This window comes from Cucurbitaria berberidis (genome assembly GCF_010015615.1).
Source record: "Cucurbitaria berberidis CBS 394.84 unplaced genomic scaffold K460scaffold_6, whole genome shotgun sequence".
In the NCBI taxonomy this organism is placed as follows: Eukaryota; Fungi; Ascomycota; class Dothideomycetes; order Pleosporales; family Cucurbitariaceae; genus Cucurbitaria; species Cucurbitaria berberidis.
In genome coordinates, this window is record NW_024468940.1 from 1,315,135 (window position 1) to 1,332,908 (window position 17,774).

The 17,774-nt window shown below is 50.0% G+C and overlaps 9 protein-coding genes across 9 annotated transcripts; 6 read left to right on the forward strand and 3 right to left on the reverse strand.

Moving 5' to 3' along the window:
* Positions 1-1,722: 1,722 nt before the first annotated feature.
* Positions 1,723-2,167, forward strand: K460DRAFT_410479 (uncharacterized protein; the record flags this gene model as incomplete). The annotated part of the gene is made up of 2 exons (XM_040937382.1): positions 1,723-1,961; positions 2,041-2,167. 2 exons carry the CDS (start codon positions 1,723-1,725, stop codon positions 2,165-2,167), a joined length of 366 nt encoding a protein of 121 aa, XP_040783650.1.
* A 276-nt stretch (positions 2,168-2,443) lies between these two features.
* On the reverse strand, positions 2,444-3,889 carry K460DRAFT_410480 (uncharacterized protein; the record flags this gene model as incomplete). Its single annotated transcript, XM_040937383.1, has 5 exons — positions 2,444-2,742; positions 2,797-3,102; positions 3,163-3,208; positions 3,264-3,496; positions 3,556-3,889. 5 exons carry the CDS (start codon positions 3,887-3,889, stop codon positions 2,444-2,446), a joined length of 1,218 nt encoding a protein of 405 aa, XP_040783651.1.
* Positions 3,890-4,477: 588 nt separating this feature from the next.
* On the forward strand, positions 4,478-4,912 carry K460DRAFT_359623 (uncharacterized protein; the record flags this gene model as incomplete). Its single annotated transcript, XM_040932207.1, has 2 exons — positions 4,478-4,505; positions 4,623-4,912. 2 exons carry the CDS (start codon positions 4,478-4,480, stop codon positions 4,910-4,912), a joined length of 318 nt encoding a protein of 105 aa, XP_040783652.1.
* Positions 4,913-5,841: 929 nt separating this feature from the next.
* K460DRAFT_198483 (uncharacterized protein) lies at positions 5,842-6,577 on the forward strand. Its single transcript, XM_040927167.1, has 2 exons — positions 5,842-6,343; positions 6,398-6,577. The coding sequence occupies exons 1-2, from the start codon at positions 5,967-5,969 to the stop codon at positions 6,543-6,545; spliced, it is 525 nt and encodes a 174-aa protein (XP_040783653.1). The 5' UTR covers positions 5,842-5,966; the 3' UTR covers positions 6,546-6,577.
* An 811-nt stretch (positions 6,578-7,388) lies between these two features.
* On the forward strand, positions 7,389-8,384 carry K460DRAFT_198485 (uncharacterized protein). Its single transcript, XM_040927168.1, has 2 exons — positions 7,389-7,994; positions 8,054-8,384. The coding sequence occupies exons 1-2, from the start codon at positions 7,588-7,590 to the stop codon at positions 8,217-8,219; spliced, it is 573 nt and encodes a 190-aa protein (XP_040783654.1). The 5' UTR covers positions 7,389-7,587; the 3' UTR covers positions 8,220-8,384.
* A 912-nt stretch (positions 8,385-9,296) lies between these two features.
* Positions 9,297-10,779, forward strand: K460DRAFT_347718 (Brix-domain-containing protein). Its single transcript, XM_040931360.1, has 5 exons — positions 9,297-9,408; positions 9,462-9,576; positions 9,631-9,978; positions 10,043-10,209; positions 10,279-10,779. Exons 1-5 carry the CDS (start codon positions 9,369-9,371, stop codon positions 10,494-10,496), a joined length of 888 nt encoding a protein of 295 aa, XP_040783655.1. The 5' UTR covers positions 9,297-9,368; the 3' UTR covers positions 10,497-10,779.
* A 44-nt stretch (positions 10,780-10,823) lies between these two features.
* K460DRAFT_371087 (uncharacterized protein) lies at positions 10,824-12,055 on the reverse strand (the record flags this gene model as incomplete). Its single annotated transcript, XM_040934278.1, has 1 exon — positions 10,824-12,055. A coding segment is annotated over exon 1 (839 nt), but the record flags the coding sequence as incomplete, so codon positions are not given.
* A 38-nt stretch (positions 12,056-12,093) lies between these two features.
* Positions 12,094-14,788, reverse strand: K460DRAFT_321926 (P-loop containing nucleoside triphosphate hydrolase protein). The gene is made up of 3 exons (XM_040930499.1): positions 14,440-14,788; positions 12,521-14,384; positions 12,094-12,471 (listed from the first exon to the last, which is right to left on the reverse strand). The coding sequence occupies exons 1-3, from the start codon at positions 14,757-14,759 to the stop codon at positions 12,355-12,357; spliced, it is 2,301 nt and encodes a 766-aa protein (XP_040783657.1). The 5' UTR covers positions 14,760-14,788; the 3' UTR covers positions 12,094-12,354.
* Positions 14,789-15,159: 371 nt separating this feature from the next.
* K460DRAFT_380819 (protein arginine N-methyltransferase HSL7) lies at positions 15,160-17,771 on the forward strand (the record flags this gene model as incomplete). Its single annotated transcript, XM_040935296.1, has 4 exons — positions 15,160-15,276; positions 15,330-15,912; positions 16,017-17,542; positions 17,595-17,771. The coding sequence occupies 4 exons, from the start codon at positions 15,160-15,162 to the stop codon at positions 17,769-17,771; spliced, it is 2,403 nt and encodes an 800-aa protein (XP_040783658.1).
* Between the last annotated feature and the right edge of the window lie 3 nt (positions 17,772-17,774).

The following is a 17,774-nucleotide window of genomic DNA, read 5'->3' on the forward strand; positions in this document are numbered from 1 at the left end:
CTCAATCTCTAGCATAGTTGTCCAATTAGCAGACGCCGCCGGCGACGCGCTGCTTCATAGCCATTGAAAGCTACCATATACGCTAGAGCGAACTCGATCTGGCTTGACTCTTGCTTTGAGGTGTACCATCTGACGCCTTGGAATATCTCGCTCGGCCCTTTAGAGTCGGTAAACTATGGAGTCGAATATAGAGATGTTACCCATCTGAATGACGACAAAGTGACGCTGGAGAAGCTGTCCATCGCCAGAGGGCAGAGCCTTTGAAGACGGGATAAACGTGTTTTAGGAAGGTTGTATAGCGTTACGTCGAAAAATGCAGGAACGATGGGCCATGTTCAGTAGCACCATAAAGACAACAGGGACTATCACAGGGAGTACAGCATTTTGATCCGAAAAGTCTCTCAGGATTAGGAGGCGAAACACAAATCCATGGCCAACGTTGAAGAAGCCTTGCAATCCATGCAGCGCCATTTTGTTTTGGACGACTTCATTATGGAGAAAGAAACAGCGTCACAAAATGCTTTCATCTCGTTGCCATGTATGCAAAAATGGCCTGTCACGCATGCGACGCCAGTGAGAACTCTAACAAGTATTTTCGCTATAGCAGCCGCTTACCACAAGGTCAAGCTCGATTACAAGGGACCAGGATACTGTCGTCTTCGGAACGCATGAGATTGAATAACGCTGTATTGAGCATTACAAGGACAACGTACACGGCATTTAAACGTACCTCGACAGCAACGCGTCTCACAGATGACGATCTCGAGAAAGTCTGGTGGGCCTTGTGGCCCCGATTCGTTTGTCAGAAGGTTTCTGAGCATACCTTCTAGTTCAGTCTCTAGCAATAGGAGTCCAATGTGGATCAGTAAAGATTCGGTCTCGCCCTGTACAACGCGGTAACTTCAGCCTCGCCTAACCGATTACGCCTATTTTCAAAGGAAGTGCGATGGTTTGATATCTACTATGCCCTAATAACATTGTACGACGTCTTAGCAGGCTACGTTCTCTTCATTTCGTCATACCGTTACAGTCACACCTCCAGCCTCCTTCATCGCCATCGTCACCCAATCAGTGCATTTATTGTCAATATGGAAAGTTTGCAAACCACGCCTAGTTCACACCGCTGCAGATATCTAACACACCGCTGCAGGTATCTACCACGCCACCGCTGCTACTAACGTCAGAACTAGATTTAGATGTAGTACCAAACGGCGCCATTCAAGCGGTCAAGGGCTCGATAGTCAGGGACACGTCGATATGGCTTGATCGACATCTTAAGATGTTCGGATCCGCCGTGCTTGATAGGACGCCGCAGTGTGCCCATTGGTCACGATGGCACTTTCACCATTGAGATAGTTCATCTGTACAACTAACTTTGGCCCTAACCAGCAAGTAAAAAGTACCAAGCCACGCTGCCAGTGGGATGCTGAATTTTGACAGCTCCACTAGAGCAGTTGAGCAATGTCTCGTATGAGGTTACGATGGCTTGCAAGGGGTATTTAGATCTCACACCTGTTCTCTCCCACTTCCCATTACTGCACTCTATCTTTCAATACTTATACACTTCCGATGTCTACTATCTTACTCTTGATAGCCACTGCAATAACCACTGTTCAAGCAGTTGAATTTTAAGGGCAACATCTCTACTTCCAACAGCAATCCCGAAACCCTACCAACCTATTCCCTCTTCAACATCACATCTAATCAACTACGCGTCTGACAATGCTGCTCAACATCATCTTGACAACCCTCTTATCTGCCCTCCCCTCCACGCTCTCCGCACCCACTAGCGACTTCAACTACCAATGCGGCTACGTCTTCACAAAACCAAACGCCAACGTCCATGCTGGCCTCTCGGCATTCAACTCGTGCACCGATTTCTTCTACAACTCAACGATCAGTGATTATCAGGATGCTTATGCGTACAAGCTGTTTGGCGGATGCAAATGTGGATTCTATGTGTAAGTCTCCTCCCCAGCTGATTAGGAGAAGAGTTAATTCAAGGAAAATTATTTGTTGAGTGCTAACAACCATTTATAGTGGCTGGGAAGAATGCGTGAGTAAAGTAGGGGGACCGTTTCAGGAGGGACCTACGCGGGGAGAGTATTGGGAGGTTGTGAACTTTGCTGAACCAAAGCCGAAGTGGTATAATTGCTTCCAAGTTTGATATGAATGGCACTCATACGTATCTCATACTAAAGGGATATTGGCTAATATACGTTGAGGGGCGGATGTAGATTCTTCATGGGAACTCATACTTGTGTGTCTAGAAAGGGTCTATTTTTACCATCTCATGTCACATGTAGATTATCAAGTTCTCAAAGCGCATGTGAAGAAATGAAGCATTGATTCATGGAGTTAGATCTCTTGTTTTCAGTTCCTTCGAGTTCTAGAGGTGTGCATTCATACTCGTCTCTCCGTTTCTAGTCGACTGCAAGGCTCCTTATATCATTAGCGCTGGACCTGATCCGATGTGCATCGTATGCACTCTCATGAGGTTGTGCTTTTGGTGCAAAGCTATGAAGCCTTTCGTATCCCTAGCGGCAGCCGGACCGAGCTGGGCATTAGGAGCCAGGGCAGGTGGTTTTCTATGTTCTTCATATCTTTTGACGGTAAAGAAGAGACAGGGTGACTGGTGTGATGTTTCGCATTCCATGGCATGAACAGCGTCGATGATCTTGTTTCCTAGTTCCGCCTTGTGCTGGATAAGGAAGTACGCGAAAGCAATAGCGTTCGGACTTCCTAAATCGTACTGTTAGATCAAATTACTTGCTTGAATAGACGAATGACACATACCAAGAATTGCTCTGCCTTCCTCAGTGCTCATATCGAAAGTTCTCCCCGCTCTTGTAAGATCGCTGTTGGCTTGGTTCAGGGCGCGCTTCAGAATCTGGTTGGTATCTTTATTCTCGATGCTTAGAGACATGAAGAAGTTGATGTTCCCCTTGTCTTTGAGTTCAGCATTTGGGAGGACATGCTTCTCCCAGAGAGCCCAGATTATGTCAGAAGACGATTTCAAAGGCGGAAACTGGTCTTCAGGGACCGGTGGCTCAAGGATCTTCGCTCTTTGTGCTGGACCGTAACGCTTGAATGCAATGACACCTAAATTTAGTATTAGGATACTTAGTGACTGTAGTATGACTATCTAATATGTTGTCTTACCACCTTGCTTGCCGTTGATCCCGATGTTGTATTCAGCAGCTGTTATCTAGTGAGATCGTTAGTGAACGGCATACGCCGATGACAGATTTGTATGGACTAACTCTGCGCTCCCTTCCGTCTGGACCCTTGTATTTCTGATCATCAGGTTCAATGTCGCTCATCTCGGCGTGCATGACGATAGATACGTCCCATAGGCCCCCGTCTGCCACACACTTATCGGATATGCCCTTGGATCGAATGAAGTTCGCAAAACCCCAGTAACCGTCACTTTCCCAATTGCACCAATCTGGGCCTTTGTTTGGATATATATTCCAGCCCCATGGTTTCAGATGTTCTAAATACACCGTACTCAGCCATGACTATAATACACAAAAAAAAAAGGTTATTACTCACCTAGTGACCACAGACTCCGGGCGGAGGGACGCGGGGGTGAAAACACTCGTCCAGCGTCTGCATCCGAATAAGACATTGCATCGAGGAGTGTGGTACCTTTGGCAACAGATTTACACCAGAGTTGCTCGTTCGCCGGCGTTGGAACCTCGTCTTCGGGCCATGCCTTCTGAGGGTTGGAGAAATCTTCGAGTTTTGTAGAGCCATGGATCAGCCGAGAGAGGTTGAAGCTTGAAGGCGGAAGGTCTCGCAGAAAGGTGTCTAAGGAGTTGTCATCAGAATTGCTGAGAGCAAAGCCAAGCAGAACAAGTAGACCTATCAAAGCGGTGACTTGCATGGTGGCAACGGTGTATGGGCAATCTTGAAACTCGAAAGGTTTTGAGAGAAAGAAGGCTTGGCTTGGAGAAGCAGAATTTCGCACACGACGTGAGGTGAAGGTGAGCTCAGGGCTCTTACAAGAAGCGCCCAGCCACTCACCCACAGCACAATTGAACTCATTAGCACCTTAACCGGGGTTTCTGTCGCGTGTTGCTCTAAACGCCAATTAGTAAAGAGCATGTACGTTGAAGTTATCCAGATTGTCGTCAATTTTGAGATATATCTCATGCTCTTTTGCTATTTGCTATAGCACTCAACGACTCTTTTCTAAATTCGAGCTCATGTGCGACGCTATCACTACCTCATTATCACCTCACTAATTTACTCGTAACTAAGGTTGGAAAAATCTGAGATGAAGGCTCGCACAAGACTCCACATAGCTACTGGCGGCAAATAAAACCAGCATGCGCTTCCTCAAAGCACTACTGCTACTGACAGTCGACATTGGCGTACTTGGCGTCCACTCCAAGGCAGTCCATCACAAGACTCTGTTTTGGAGATCCTATCAATCACTAACTTTGAGGATGAATTCACCCCAGTCCATGGCATGACTGGCAGCTCTCAATTCTCGTGCGGTCAGTACAAGTTTGATAATGGATGGCTGCTGCGAGGGTCCATCTGGGTTGCACCTATTTCTACTATTCGTGGGTCATCGGGCTAGATGCAAAGCAGAATATTGCTGACCTTTGTAGGGTCTATTGTTATGCCAGCCTTGGCTATTCTGAGTCCTGGTAGGACTGGGGTGGGCGTAACACTTGGGTGTATACTAGCAAGTCCTTCAAAGGCTGGTGGTGCTACGTCGAGGCTTACTAGAGTAGGTATGAAAGTACGGTTTAGTGTACTTTGCGGCTCCATACTAAAGATAGACAGCGGTAATAATACCGAAGGTGCCTGGCTGCCAGAGCGCAACATGGCAAGGAGTCAAGATTTGCGCAGCATTCAAAATCCCGTATTCGAATCTCAGCCTTACCAGATGGTGTAGGCATATATTATAGCAGCAGGACTGCTTTCAACACCGCCGAACTTTATCTTTAGCGTTAGATATCCCAATCTCTACGATTGGGTTACCTATTTAGCCGCAATATTCATACCAGGAAGACTTTTCTTCGATATTGTTCCCATTCCTTCGTCTATCTCGCTTCTAACACCCTCAAGCGTGACTCGAAGGAAAGTGGACAGCAAGCTAGAAATTGGGGGCTCGAATGAGGTCAAGTAGCCTAAAAATGTCGCGTATTTTCCGAATGAGACCCCAAGTGTTTTTTTCCCTTCCAACTACAAGTCGGTCCAGCAAGTCTGAATTCGGAACCCTCAGGGCAAACCCGACAGTTTCCTAGCAGTCACACAACAATCTTCATTTCTGCCCTACGCCCATTATTCAATACTATTCGCATTCAAACCTCGTTGGTTGTCACTCGCTTCTAGTGGCACAATAGTATCGAAGTTACTCCTACTCCACCAAATACAAAGAACAGCGGGGTCACCGAAACCGACCGACCTAAATTCTGTTATGATTTCGAGAGACTCTTGCATTCTCGTGTAGAAGATGATAACGGGATTCTATACCACCCATCGTCCTCTTAACGTTGGCATAAAGACAAGTACGATCGCTGACAACATATCCCGCAAATCCCGGGTTTAGTTTGGCAGAACGTCTTGCGACTAAATATTTAGTATTCCCAAGCCTTAAGAGCACGGCATCGATTCGAATGATTATTTGGTTGTGTAACAATCTTGGTCGCGTGAGCCAAGTTCGAATTCGGGTGGCTGCTGACTTCAACAAACTAGACATGTCTCAAACCGCCTAGTCCTGCCACAATATAACTGGTTGACTTGATGTCCCCCCATGTTACGCTAACCGGGGGAAATTCACACTCATCATCTCGAACTTCACAGGGAGAGCCATCACGGAGCGCTCATGCCGGCTTGGCGCATGACTTATTACCAAGTTCATAAAGTCATTCACACCGTACGATCCGCCTAGTAAAGTCATCTCAACCTCAAATTCAAATTCCCTTACCACATCACTCTAGGTAACCATGCGTTTCGTTGCTTCGCCCCTGATCGCGGCCTTGACGCTCCTTCAAGATGCGGCATCACACGAATCCTCTACCGGCATAGGCAACAGGCGCATGCTTCACTATCCTGAAGCAGCTCGTCCTCGAGACGGCTCCATCAGAGTCTTTTCCGGCGACTCCGATGACGACAGAAGCGATGCAGCAGACCACGTACTCAAGCTTCCAAATGCAACCGACGAATGCCATGCCAAAGACAGAAATATCTGCGCCGAGCTCATCATCGGCAAGGATAGTGTCAACCAGCAAATCCGCATCGATGATAACGGATGTACAGCAATAAAAAATGCTGCGGATGTTACAGCCATAAAAGTCTTCGACTGCTGGTGCGGACTATGGAAGTGTGTGAATTCGAATAAAGATGTATAGAAGATCTGCGCTGACTTTCTTCTTAGCGCTGCAGATGAAACGGCTTGCAACAATGGTGACGATGAGGTGGTCGATGAGTTAAGCAATTGTGCAGGGCTGAAGACGCGTAAGGATAGAGGATGGAAGCTAACGCCTACGCATATTAGCTGCTTTAGGCAGACGTCGAAGAGTTGAAGAAATATGCATTCGGGTGTTCTCATCTAACGATTTGCAACCCTTCTGTACGCACCGATATGCTGTCATGGCGTATGATGACTGGTTTCCTTGCGAGTAACAAGTCATACGCTGTTAAAACCCAAAACAATGGCATCATTGAGTCAATGAGGTCTCTCTGGTTATCTTCAAATTTGTGACGTAATTTATGCAGACTGTCAAGAGATTCTGCGTCATCGCTAACGTCCAAAAAAGAATCTCTAAATATAATACTCTGTGCGCATGACGGTATTCACGAAGCTTGTATTGGTCCTTATCAGGGCGTTCTCCTATTCGTGCACCTATGAAGTTGTAGTTGTCCATTCCTCTTTTACCACCTGCAACTCCCGGAACCATGGTTTATCGATATTAGTGGTACCGATTCTTGGAGGATTTCTCCCTTAATGATCGATAGGCAACCGAATTCCAATAGCCTTGTTAGGACCCGAGCTAGACATTTTCACGTTTTCATCCCTAGTGTATTCGCCCCTCGCACTGGAAAAAAGAACCCCCTATAGCCGCTCTTTGGAGAACAGAAATTCGTCAGTGTATACGTCGTGTTCAGTGATACACGTTACATTGACTGAGCTTTAATATTGTAATGGTACTTAAGAAATGACTGTGTACTCGTGTTCACGTTCAACAAACGTCTTGTTCAAGATTCTAATTGCCAACTTTCTAGGTAGCTCAGGATAATTGACATCACTATCAACTGTGCTTTTCCTCGCATTCCAGAACTGAGAAGAGTCACATTCGATAATTATGTCTACACGACTGATCACGTCTAGACTTGGAGTATACTCGAAAAGTTCAATGACGGCATAATGGTGTAGGTAATACATGTACTTCAATATGAAGCGTATAGTTGATTTGTAACTAAGGAGAATATATGTAGCGGCTCGGTTCTGGTTGTGTTCCACGGTCGGTGCCACGGTACTAGTCAGCGAGGTTTCTTACTGGGCCGGAAAAGTAAGCATATTGGAGCCATAACTTGCAGCAAATCGTGGGAAAGGAGTTTGACGTGATGAATAAGATAGTACACGAGGGACCTTCCGCTACCAAACCGGCGCACTGGGACACTTCTCCCGCACCTAACTTCCACACATCGCTATTATTTAAAGCTCTCCTCCTCGCTTCTACACTATCTCGCTCTTTCTCTAATATCAGTGAGCAAAATTCACGCACCATGCGTTTACCTACATTTATTGCTAGCGTCTTCGTCGCAGCTACGCCCATCGTCGCCACCCCAATTCAGTCTCTCTCGCTCGCTGAAGGCCCGCCCGGAAATGTCTTCGATGCCAATGCGAAGATCTATTCGCTCAAGGATACCGGGATAGGCAACATTTATATCATCACCGATAAGATCGACGGCTATTTCATGAGGCCAGTAAGCTTCCATGTCGAGCAAGACTATGTCTGCAAGTTCTACAGGTGAGCCACTATGAAGTTGTACGTGTCCAGGTAATATACTGTACTAATGACATTTCCAGCGAATCCACCCGCGGCATCGGCTCCCTTATTGGGACCTACGAAGGCCCTCTAGATGGCACCTTCGGCGATGACTGGGCTGCCTTCTACCAGTGCTCGCAAATCGCTGGCAAAGCCGTTCCCAAGGTACGTGTGATTGGTTTATACCCAGCAGGGCGTTTTACGTGACGCTAAAGTAGTTCCCAAAGCTTCTGTGATTGCTAAACGATCAATGGAAGCGTTGCAAAGCGTTGCGGGCCTATGCTGGATCATCTTTCATCTGCTAACGATATCACAGGCTCCAGTGATCGCCGTCAGGGAGGTTATTCCTTGCGGATACGTGCGCACTCCCACCATCACTATTTTACCTCTCAGTGGAACTAGCAAGAATAATATGATATGGTTCACCAGAGACGGCAAGGCGTACGCGCCCATCTTGTACCACGTCACACCGGGCTGTGACTGTCGCTTCTTCAGCAACCGCCGGGGTCAGAATGGACCAGAGCTGGTCACGGAGGTTAGCGGGCCTGTGGAGGGTAACTTGACTGAAGCGGTCAAGCAATACACGTGCTGGCCCACCGTACCTTAGACTACTGTGTGTGCGAATGGGTAGTGACTTGGAGCCACACATGTGCCTAGACGGTTGGAGTAATTCCGCTGGTGCGAACGGACATCTCATGGTGGTGGCTTTACTTGCGAGGGATATAATCTTCTCGGCCTCAGATGATGTCGTATCTGAATGTTAAAAGTTCTTCTATGCTCTCCTGCCTCATGTGTCGTCCCCATGGAGCCTGAAGTGCTGGTGGAGCTTGAGAATTCATACGTACATTACAAGGCGCTGCGAGATGCCTGTAGGCCCCCGTGTGCGAGCTTAAGTACTGGCTGTTGGCTCATTCTATGAAGTTTCATTCTCGCCTTATCTGGCATCTGTGATGCTCCGGGTGCTCTAGCGTACGAAGAGTGCGGCATCTATCACATAAGTCCGCTTAACGTTCGTGTTCAGCATCCATCAGTGAGGACCCACTGAGCAGTCAACGGGATAGCCTGGTGAGACCCGTGCAAGGCCAGAGCTGGTACTAATTTGACCCCAAGCGTCTTGTACCGACATTGCAGACCGAGATGAATGTTAGCGCACGTGTTTGAGTCGGGGGTCCGATGAGACGTGGTTGGCGCAGTTCAGCCTTACGACACTGATAAGATAAGGCATGTGGCTCGTGCACCAAATTTTCGAGCCCGCGAACTTTGAACCTTCTCCGCACGGGCTATCGTAACTCTACGGTCTTGGGCCTGCACCTCTCCAACCCACCGAATTCCCCACCCAAACTTCCGACAGCAATAATGATACGCAAACAAGCTCGCGAGCGTCGCGACTACCTCTGTGAGTCTCTCAAGGCTTCTCCTACGCTGAAGACACTAGCTAATCGACTTCAGATCGCCGCGCCCTCACACTTCGGGATGCAGAACTCGCCTCAAAGCGCGCAGCGCTGAAGGCCTCCCTCGCCTCGGGCAAGCCTTTGGACAAGGGAGTTGCAGACGACACCACGCTGTAAGCCTTCAGCCCGCAGCCATAGCTAGGCTTTTCCACTCACAAAGTTTCTAGACGACAAGACTACAAATACGACGAATCGCGGGCAGACCGAACAGCAGAAGAAGAGCTGGGACTAGACGATGAATACGCACAGTTGAGCGGTGTCGTAGATCCCAGGGTTCTGGTGACAACGAGTCGAGATCCGAGTTCAAGATTAGGGACGTTCGCGAAGGAAATACGATTACTGCTACCCACGGCTGTCCGTTTGAATCGAGGCAATCTCGTTCTGCAGAACCTCGTGGGAAGCGCGAACTCAGCTGGCCTTAGCGATATTATACTACTCCATGAACATCGTGGAACTCCTACGGCACTTACGGTCTCTCATGCTCCACATGGCCCGACCGCAAGCTTCAGTCTACAGTAAGTGGGCATCCACACGTCCTATAACTAAACTGTCATATCGCAGGTTGGCTAACATGAGCAGTAACGTGGTGTTAAGGGGGGACATACCAAATTCCGCGAGGGGCACGGTTTCAGAAAGTTATCCGCATTTGATCTTCGAGGGCTTCTCTACCAAACTTGGGGAGAGAGTGGTGCAGATTCTGAAGCACCTATTCCCACCACGGGAAGCAAATGCAAAAGTAGGAAATAGTAAGTTCATAAACCAGTCCTAATATCTTAGAAATTCAGAATATCATCCACTAAATAAGGCAAATACAGCCCCCATAACTTTTAAGAACATTGAAGACACAATCGAAGTACGCCACCACGTCTTCGTCAAGACCGGCTACCAAGCCGTCGAGCTGGCTGAAGTAGGACCTCGCATGAGCATGCGGTTATTCGAGATAAGAGCTGGTACGCTAGATAATAAGGAGGGCGATGTCGAGTGGCATCTCAACCAATATACGAGAACAGGAAGAAAGAAGGAGTATTTGTAGAGTATGTTTAGGGGCACGAGATCTGACATTGATAATTGATGGAACAAAAGAAGGGCTTACATCACGGCAGAGTGGTGGTTGCGTTTCCGAAGCAGAGAGTTGCTTTTGTGCGAGCCCCAAAGTCACGTACGTGGTTCTGAAGCAGATGCAAGTGCATATAAGCCTCGAGACTATCAAAAATCCTCCCGCTCACCTTTTGCGAGAATCGGAAGGACCACTGGTTGCAACGCAAGTAATTAGTAACATATACCCCAAGCAATCAAGACTGAAATTGACTGCGGAGCTTGCATTGATACTACACTTTGAAAAGGCAAGTGTGGATAAACAGTGACGTCTGATTGCAACGTTGAATTGTGGTATCGTAGAACTAGATCTATGCAACCCCCGAGCGCCTTGAACACCAACTTAATGCTTGACTCGGACTTCTCATGTCCCTGCTATATCCTGAAGCATTTTCATGTGCACTCCACTCGGCGTCAAAATCGCGAAGCATTCCAGCCCCATTTATGCAAAGCTCACACGCTCTTTTGTAGGCCACCGAATATTCAATCAATCTCCATGACCTCCCCATTTATCTGCGCTCCTCGCTGTTGCTGCGTCCTCAACACGCCAGCGTTCGCCTTCTGCTTGCCTTTCCCGCCCTTCTGCGCTTTAGCCTTCTCTTCTGCTTCCGAGAGCAGAGACCCTTCGATCCGGAGGAAGCCCTTCCCTTTGCCTCTGCCATCCATTCTGCCGTCAAAGTCACGTATCCGCACCTTGAGTTCGCTTCCCTCTTGCACCTTCTCGCCCTCGCCATCGACCCACCACCCGCCCTCGTCGGCGATGCGCCCATCCCAGCCTTTCTTCATCTTCCCCGCTTCTTCCGAATGCCATGACCAAGCTGCGGGGAGGTGTTCTTTGAGGATGCTAACAGGGAAGGTGTTGAGGTGTGCGAGCGTGATGTGTGTTTTAGACTGGTGGGTGATGCGGCCTGTGATGAAAGCGTTTCTTTGCGGACGCCAGACGAGGAAGGTGGCCGTGGCCCAGAGATAAGGGGCCATATATTCGTCTACGTGTCGGAGGAGCAGCGCCTCTGGCGGTGCGTCTTCGTCGTCGTCTTCGTCTTCTTCTCGTTGTTGTGAACGCTCTGGTTGTGATCTTGACTTCGATTTTGACTTTGTTTTCGAGGCTTGTGATTGCGACGAGGGTGGCGCGCCGCTCAGTTTCACATCCTCGTATGCGAGCACTATGCCCCTTGCTGGAGCGAAGTAGGAAAGAAGCAGTGGTGAGAATACCGCGGCGCAAAGTGCTGGAAGAGGTGTTGAGAGGCTGGCGGGCGAGAGGGAGACGTATTGCGATATACGCTCGGTATGAAGGAGCGAGTAGTCGTCATCTTGTACTGGCGCCATTTTGAACGGTTTGATAGCAACAGGGGATGTGCAATTCTTCTTGCGATCGTGATACTTTCACGAAGAAGAGCTCAAAAAAAGTTGGAGATGTCGGCGCTTTGGACGTGTAAGTGCCGATGGAAGTGCGTGGGGTATCGGTTGGTTACTAAGCAATCTAAGGTTAAACTGAGCAATAGACAAAATACTTCAGAAAGGAGCAAGAGTAAGATGTTGGCACTATTATTGCGACTAGATAAAGGTGGCTCTAAAAGCCGCCGTCATCGTGATGATTGTTCTGATCTTGATCTACATGCATGCCGAACGCCGAACAACACTTCCTCGCTTAGCCCTGATTGATACTTAACGCCAATCTCTCATGAGGGACGCCCATCCTCTGTATACGTGGGGTTTGTGGTACGTAGGACTTCATGTATTTCCGCCGGTGGCGGGTATGGTAATGATACTGTACAGCACACGCTATGGCCACCGCCTCATCTCCGTCCCTGTTCAGCCTCCTTTCGCTGGAACTTGGTTACCACTCGCTGGAGTGCCTGTTTGATCTCTCCCTTTTTGAATTGCGCTAGATCGTAGTAGTTGGGGGAAATATCCTATTTATAGTCAGCACATAGCACATATTGAAGAGAATTGACAACTTACAATCAACCACTCTGGCTTCACTGACGTTACTGTTCGAATGTAGTTCTTGGTCGTCAGAACGAACTCGTTGTAAATGACCCATTCGCTGTCCTCCGCAAGCACCGTGCTAGGATGTAGCAAAACGTTCTGCTCATCCTTAACAGTGATGTAGCTCTTGCCGTTACCGTCGCGCTTAGCGACTTGCATGAAGAAGCCAGCTACGAGCGCACGCTGGATGTTCTCGTAATATTTCTTATTCTCAAAGGGTGTCGACATGAGCTCTAACTCCTCGCGCTCCATTATGCGCTTGAGTTGTAGTCGTACATTGTCGGCTTGCTGTAGCGCTCGATACGATAAGAAATGGTCGTGACACCACTGCTTTGGGTTCGCCTGGGCTTCCTCACTCCTGAATGCATGGTACACGTTTAGCATAGTAAGCTGGTCACCCTTCGGGTGCGCGAAGAGCTCCTTCATCTCGTCGGCTCTCTTGCGGTTGGCGGCAGGGCGCACGAAGATCTGCGGTACAGATAGCAAAGCGGTGAGCGACAGGATCTCGTTTGAGCAGTAGAACTCGGGCGAGGTAATGAGCATGACTGCTAACGCGGGATCTAGAGGGAACTGAGAGGCAAGCCCTCCGAGAGTGGTCAGCTCACCCTCATCATCCAGACATGCCAGGTAGTTGAGTTCTTCCAAAGCGCGCATCAGTGTCTCGGGCGCGGGCGGATCCATCAGATCGAAATGGACCAAGTCATCAACTCCGAGTTTTTTCAACTCGAGTACTGTGCTTGCCAAGTTGGAACGCAGAATCTCTGGGTAAGTCTGCTCAATGAGCTCCTTCTTGAACGCAGTCTCGGTGTATAAGCGGAAGCATTTACCAGGTCGCGTGCGACCAGCACGACCAGCGCGCTGCTGTGCAGACGCTTTCGAGATGGGCGATACTAGCAGTGACTCGACACGGATTCGAGGGTTGTACACCTTCTGCTTGCTGAAACCAGGGTCAACGACATAGACAATGCCGTCGATTGTAAGCGATGTCTCGGCAATGTTGGTCGAAACGATGCATTTGCGTCCAGGCCGACCTCCGGGCGTTGCTGGGGGTGGCGCGGGATTGAAGATCTTCTGTTGTTGCGCTGGTGGCAGCGATCCGTAAAGCGGATATACCACGAGTGGCCCTGCACCACCTTCACGACTCAGATCTTGGGCCTCCAGATTTATTTTCCTGCAAGCGTCCTCAATCTCCTCTTCTCCCGTCAAGAATAGCAGAATGTCACCCTCGGGCTCTGTGGCGTGGATCTGCAGTACTGTTCGTAGCGCAGCCTCGACGTAATCTCGTTCCGGTGCAGGTGTATAGAAGACCTCGACGGGATGCGTTCGACCGGGTACAGCAAGCAGCGGTGCATTGTGGAAGTACTTTTGGAATTTGGTGGCGTCGAGGGTAGCGCTCATGATGATGAGCTTCAGGTCCTTGCGCCTCAAGACGACCTCCTTCAATAGACCCATGAGGATATCCGTAGCCAGCGTCCGCTCGTGGGCCTCGTCGAGAATGATGGTGCTATATCGCGTGAGATTGTTGTCGTGCATGGCCTCGCGCAGCAACATGCCGTCAGTCATGTACTTCAGTATAGTGTTGGGGCCCGTTTTGTCCTCGAAACGAATGCTGTAGCCGACTTCCTGGCCCAGCTCGACGTCCATCTCCTCGGCCACACGCTGCGCCACGGACATGGCAGCGACTCGACGGGGCTGCGTGCAGGCGACCATCTTTGCGTTCTGCTGTGGGAGGTCGTCGAACAGGACGAACTGGGGGATCTGCGTCGTCTTTCCAGAACCCGTCTCACCGACGAAGACAAGAATCTGAGACTCCTGGTAGAGCTTGAGGAATTCATGTCTGCGCAAAGTCAGCTTCCATGTGCAATATAAAGTGGTAAAGAGCGAGTGCTTACCTCTGCTGGTGGACAGGCAGATCTCGCCGCTTCTTGAGGATGCTCATGTATTTGCTCGACAAGGGCCTTCCGGTGAAGGCATTGTTTGGCCCATCTTCCGCGGCCGATGCCTGCTTGGTGGTTGTCGCATGGCGCTTGAAGCCGTCGAGCCCTCCTCCGCTGCCGTACTCGCTCTTGGTCGCGGGCTGCTCGTCGTTCCAGTGCGCGAGGTAGGGATTACTTCCGGCAGCCGTCTTGCCGTCACCGTTCGATTCCGTCTTGACACGCTTGACGCGAGCACCGTCGTCTTCGTCGAACTCTCGTTTGGTCATGGCGGTCATGGTGGTTGCGGAAGTCCGGTTGCACGCGTAGAAGTTGGCTTGCTAGAAAAAGTTATGCGCCGGCTGAAAGTACTACCGGTAGCTAGCTCCACAGGCCGCCGCATTTTCCTAGGCTTGGCGCGATGGACCACAGTTGCGCCGCTTCGAAAAGAATCTCCACGGCCAAACATGTAGTGACCTAGCCCTTCCCCACCTCTGGTGGTGCTTTTATATCTTTGCCTATCTATAGTTCTACTATCGTTAAGCCTGACCTGCCTCGCCGCATCCGTTCGTCTGACATCTGTCTGCTCCGCACCCAAGTTGACCCCGCGGTAGCCCGCCGCAGTCGCGAAACTTTCGCCCAAGGAACATCCAGACCCTGCATACTTCGCCCAGAAATATTCCCACGTATATTGGCCTCATGGACTACTCGGACGCCATGGACGACTCTACGCCCATGTTCTACATTGGCCAGCATGAGACGAAGCGGCGCTTGGATGTGTCGCCGGAGCTCATCCAGCACGCGCAGGATCTTGGAGTAACTATGCCAAAAGTGTCTCCTTCCAATGATGCAAGCTTACCGTGTACCAGTATGATATGCTTACTAGCCCTATTACGAACGATCACTTCCATACCCGTGTTTTGAGCCTCCTAAATTCGTACACCCAGACCCTCTCCGAATCATCGCAAGCGCAAACGCTACCTTTGATACCTGCCCTGGACCATCCGGACACACCGTTAGGTCCCAGTGATACCATTGGCCAGCTAGTGACTTTCACAAGCTCCTGGATAGATCTATCATCGCCAGATCCAGTCATTGCGCATCTTTCGCGCCAGGTCTTCCACCTGGAGATCGCATATGCGGCTTTCTGCGGAGCAACTAATGTTGTCGTACCAGGACCACGTCTATCTCATGGTCAAAATGGCGTTTCGCAGTATGCTCGAGCAATCAAAGAAGCCCTGACAACTGGCTCATACATCCAACTGCATGTGCAAATCCCCATGGACGGGACTAAGGCTACTACCGAAGACGATGATTTGGGTCATCTAGCACGCTTCGCCAGGCCTGAGTACGATTCGAGCAGTCAGGGGAAGAATACCAACACTTGGAGCTCTTGGGATGCCTGGAACACGGTAAGGTCCATCTGTAAATACCATAATAGGTTATCAATAGGTAAGAGCGCGACGTTTCTAGACTTTACTATCTCCGATCATGTTGAGCTCTGTTCGGACTTTGGGTGTCTACTCATCTATTGTGGACCATTCTAACATCTTCAGTTCTCGATTTACCACGCCGGCTCCCGTCGCTCGCTCTCCAGTCTCGCTGGGTTTCCGAGCCTATCCGTCTGCTAAGTCTACCAGCTTCGTCCTTCCTCGTCAATGCCCGCCAGTCTTTTGTTTTGTCGAAAGCGCACCAGGTTTTCATCTTCCGCTGTATGCGCTTACAACGCGGCCCTTGGCTACTTCTCTCGGACGTCGGCCCGCTACCAGGTGTCGATGACCCAGACATGATCATGTCGTACTCGACCGGCCATCTTTCGCCAGGCGCAGCTGAGGACGCGCCCAGTCCAGGGTCTTCATTACCTCCCGCGCCCACCCCTGCGGAAGCAGCCCAACTGGCAAAACAGATTGGGAAAAAGACCAGTAGTAGCAATGACCCCACTCCGCACCTAAGCTACCTGCGATATCTGCAACGCAATCAGCCACCGAAGAGCCAGCTTGAGCGATTCGGTGGGGGTTTCCAGGACTACCTACAAAGCCCACTGCAGCCTCTCACGGACAACCTTGAGTCCATCACCTATGAGGTGTTCGAGAAAGATCCGATCAAGTATGCTTGGTACGAGCGGGCAATAGCACAAGCACTGCGGGACTGGCATAGCCAACGAAGGTCCACCAGCTCTGAAAACGGCGCAGTTGTAATTGCAGTTGTTGGGTCTGGCCGAGGTCCGCTTGTAACGCGTGCACTGAACGCAAGTGCAAGCTCTGGTGTACCAGTCCGCGTCTATGCAATTGAGAAGAACCCCAATGCTTACGTTCTCCTGCAGCGGCATAATGTGGAGACATGGAAAGGTCGCGTGACGGTTGTCAAGACAGACATGCGAGCATGGAAGGGTCCGACGCAACCCGATGGTACCTTTGGCAAGGTCGACATTCTGGTCAGCGAGCTACTTGGGTCATTCGCTGATAATGAACTCTCGCCCGAATGCTTAGACGGCGTACAGCACGTGTTAAACCCGGAGCATGGTATTTCTATTCCATCCAGCTACACTGCACACTTTACGCCAATATCCACCCCAAAATTATGGGCAGACTTGTACAGCCGAAGCACGAGTGTGGACCCGAACGCATTCGACATCCCATGGGTCGTCATGCTCGCACAATTTGACTACCTCTCTACGGAATCCAAAGAGACTATAGCCTCCCAGCAACTGGGTGATGGTACGAAGATGCACAACTTCAACCTCGAGGCACCGCTAGCACCGATAGTGCAAACCGCGTGGGAGTTCTCCCATCCTCTGCCACCGACAGTACTCGCCCAGGCGTCCTTACGCAGGGGCGGCTCTGCCGTGGGAGGTGGAGGTGGCTTCGTTGGAGGAGACGGAGCCAACGAGCACAATTTCCGACACTGTAGGATCTCCTTCCCGATTCAAGAGCAGGGCGTGTGCCATGGCCTAGGCGCCTACTTCGAGACGGTGCTGTACAGCGGCTCAGAGGGCCCAGTCGAGCTCAGCACGAATCCCGTGTCGATGGAGCAGAAGAGCAAGGATATGATCTCATGGTTCCCAATTCTCTTCCCGCTCAAGGTATGTACTGACCAATCCTACATCCTAGGAGCATAACTAACCATGTTTGTAGAACCCGATACAGCTTCCTGCCAACTCAGAGGTTGAAGTCAGCTTCTGGAGGCAGACAGATGATCGGAAGGTCTGGTACGAATGGCTCGTTGAGAGCTACATGATAGTCAATGGGCAGCGGATACGACTCAGCGTCTCTGACCTCCACTCAAGCAAATCGAATGGGTGCATGATGTAGATA

What these genes read in the sequence shown, in the direction of transcription:
- K460DRAFT_198483 (XM_040927167.1), top strand. Translation starts at nt 5,967, where the DNA reads ATGCGTTTCGTTGCTTCGCCCCTGATCGCGGCCTTGACGCTCCTTCAA. An exon ending in TGCTGGTGCGGACTATGGAA is followed by an intron (nt 6,344 to 6,397) that starts GTGTGTGAATTC and finishes CTTTCTTCTTAG; the next exon opens with CGCTGCAGATGAAACGGCTT.
- K460DRAFT_198485 (XM_040927168.1), top strand. Translation starts at nt 7,588, where the DNA reads ATGAATAAGATAGTACACGAGGGACCTTCCGCTACCAAACCGGCGCAC. An exon ending in TATGTCTGCAAGTTCTACAG is followed by an intron (nt 7,995 to 8,053) that starts GTGAGCCACTAT and finishes TGACATTTCCAG; the next exon opens with CGAATCCACCCGCGGCATCG.
- K460DRAFT_347718 (XM_040931360.1), top strand. Translation starts at nt 9,369, where the DNA reads ATGATACGCAAACAAGCTCGCGAGCGTCGCGACTACCTCT. An exon ending in GTTGCAGACGACACCACGCT is followed by an intron (nt 9,577 to 9,630) that starts GTAAGCCTTCAG and finishes CAAAGTTTCTAG; the next exon opens with ACGACAAGACTACAAATACG. An exon ending in AAATGCAAAAGTAGGAAATA is followed by an intron (nt 10,210 to 10,278) that starts GTAAGTTCATAA and finishes AGGCAAATACAG; the next exon opens with CCCCCATAACTTTTAAGAAC.
- K460DRAFT_321926 (XM_040930499.1), bottom strand. Translation starts at nt 14,759, where the DNA reads ATGACCGCCATGACCAAACGAGAGTTCGACGAAGACGACGGTGCTCGC. An exon ending in CTGCCTGTCCACCAGCAGAG is followed by an intron (nt 14,385 to 14,439) that starts GTAAGCACTCGC and finishes GACTTTGCGCAG; the next exon opens with ACATGAATTCCTCAAGCTCT. An exon ending in TGAAGCCAGAGTGGTTGATT is followed by an intron (nt 12,472 to 12,520) that starts GTAAGTTGTCAA and finishes GACTATAAATAG; the next exon opens with GATATTTCCCCCAACTACTA.